Source organism: Myotis brandtii, unplaced genomic scaffold (genome assembly GCF_000412655.1).
Source record: "Myotis brandtii unplaced genomic scaffold, ASM41265v1 Scaffold5097, whole genome shotgun sequence".
Classification (NCBI taxonomy): domain Eukaryota; kingdom Metazoa; phylum Chordata; class Mammalia; order Chiroptera; family Vespertilionidae; genus Myotis; species Myotis brandtii.
The window spans coordinates 1-1,846 of record NW_005350734.1 but is presented as its reverse complement, the minus strand read 5'-3'; the positions used below and the strand labels follow the sequence as shown (position 1 = coordinate 1,846).

Here is a 1,846-nt window from a genome sequence, read left to right as displayed (position 1 = left end):
TCTCTCTCCATCTCCCTTCCTCTCTGAAATCTATATATATTTTTTAAATATATCCTCAAGTGAGGAATAATAATAATCACAATAATACATTGCTGAGAAGCAACAAATTCTCCTGTGTGTAGAGTGTCTGAAATCCAGACTGTCTTCCAACTTTGTCTCCTGTTTCTCTTCTGCCCTCTCCGGTCTGACGTAGGCCAAGGAGGTGACAAAGAGAACTACAAACATCATGTGAAGAAAAGGTTCGCCACAGTGTTGGGTGTACACCACAGTTTCAAAACCTTTGCCGCTGATTGTCCACAAATGCAAATGTTGTCTGGTGCTTTCGCTCCAGACCAGCAGGGCTTCCGGCCACTCACCGTGGTCCTGCACGGAACACCGGGGGTCGGGAAGTCGGCTCTGGCCAGAAGAATCCTGCTGCACTGGGCCCGTGGGGAGCTCTACCCGGGTGTGTTCTCCTACGTCTTCTTCCTCGATGCCCGAGACATACCATGGAGGAGGAGAAGCAGTTTCACGGAGTTAATTTCCAGGGAGTGGCCAGACTCTGAGGTCCCCGTGGCAAACATCATGTCCCAACCAGACAGGCTCTTGTTTGTGGTTGACGGTTTTGACGACCTGGATGTTGCCTCCGAAAATGCTGACCTGAACGTCTGTGACAACTGGACAGAGAAGCGGCCTGTGGCCGACCTGATGTGCAGTCTGCTGAAGAAGGCCCTGCTGCCCGAGTCCTCTCTGATCGTCACCGTCAGAGACGAGAGCCTGGAAAAGCTCTGCTCGATGCTCGTCTCTCCCCGCTACCTCTTCATTGAAGGAATCACGATGGAGAAAAGGATCCAGGTGTTCCTCAAGCACGTCAAGAACGAGGACCAGAAAACGCAGGTCCTGCACTCGGTGCTGGACAACCACGTGCTGATTGATAGGTGCCAGGTGTCCGTCACGTGGTGGCTGCTCTGCCGGGCTCTTGAGCTACAGACGTCCTCAGGGAAGGGCCTGCCCCCTACCTGCCAGGTCCTCACGGGCTTGTACGTCACCTTCGTGGTCCATCAGCTCGCCCCTCGAGATGGCCCGGGATGCTGCCTCAGTCCGGACGAACGCGTGGTGCTGAAGGGCCTGTGCCGGATGGCCGTGCAGGGCATGTGGGCCAGGAAGTTCGTGTTCTACAGCGATGACCTGGGCATTCACGGACTGACGGAGCCGGAGCTCTCCGTGCTGTTTCACAAGTACATCCTCCTGCGGGACAGCCAGGGGGAGCGGTGCTTCACGTTCCTGCACCCGAGCCTGCAGGAGTTCTACGCGGCCCTGTACTACGTCCTGGAAGGCCTGGAAGCCGAGTGGGAGCCCCACGCTCTGTGCATTGAGAATTCCAAGAGTCTGAAGGAGCTCAAGCAGGTCAGCTTCAACGTCCACGTGCTGCAGATGAAACGCTTCTTGTTTGGCTTCATGAACAAAGAGGTGGTGCGGGCCCTGGAGGACCTGCTGGGGTGTCCCGTGGCCCTGGTGGTGAGGCGGGTGCTGCTCCAGTGGGTCTCCCTGTTGGGTCAGCAGGCCGCCACCACCTCCCCGCTGGACTTCCTGGACTCCTTCTACTGTCTCTTCGAGACCCAAGACGAAGAGTTTGTCCGTTTGGCGTTGAGCGGCTTCCGGGAAGTGAGGCTGACGGTGAACCGGCCCATGGACCTGAACGTGTCCTCCTTCTGCCTCCAGCACTGCCGGCGCCTTCGGGAAATTCAGATGGACGTCAGGGAGATCTTCCCCGAAGATGAGGCCACCGAGGCGTGGCCCGTTGTTCCGCAAGGGTGAGTGCCCCCCCCACCCCCGCAATTTCATTCTTTCCATCTCCACGCGGAGG

General features: G+C 57.1%; 1 protein-coding gene across 1 annotated transcript; it reads left to right on the top strand.

The window, feature by feature from the left end:
* Positions 1–193: 193 nt before the first annotated feature.
* Positions 194–1,793, top strand: LOC106724914 (NACHT, LRR and PYD domains-containing protein 5-like; the record flags this gene model as incomplete). The annotated part of the gene is made up of 1 exon (XM_014534041.1): positions 194–1,793. A coding segment is annotated over one exon (1,600 nt), but the record flags the coding sequence as incomplete, so codon positions are not given.
* Between the last annotated feature and the right edge of the window lie 53 nt (positions 1,794–1,846).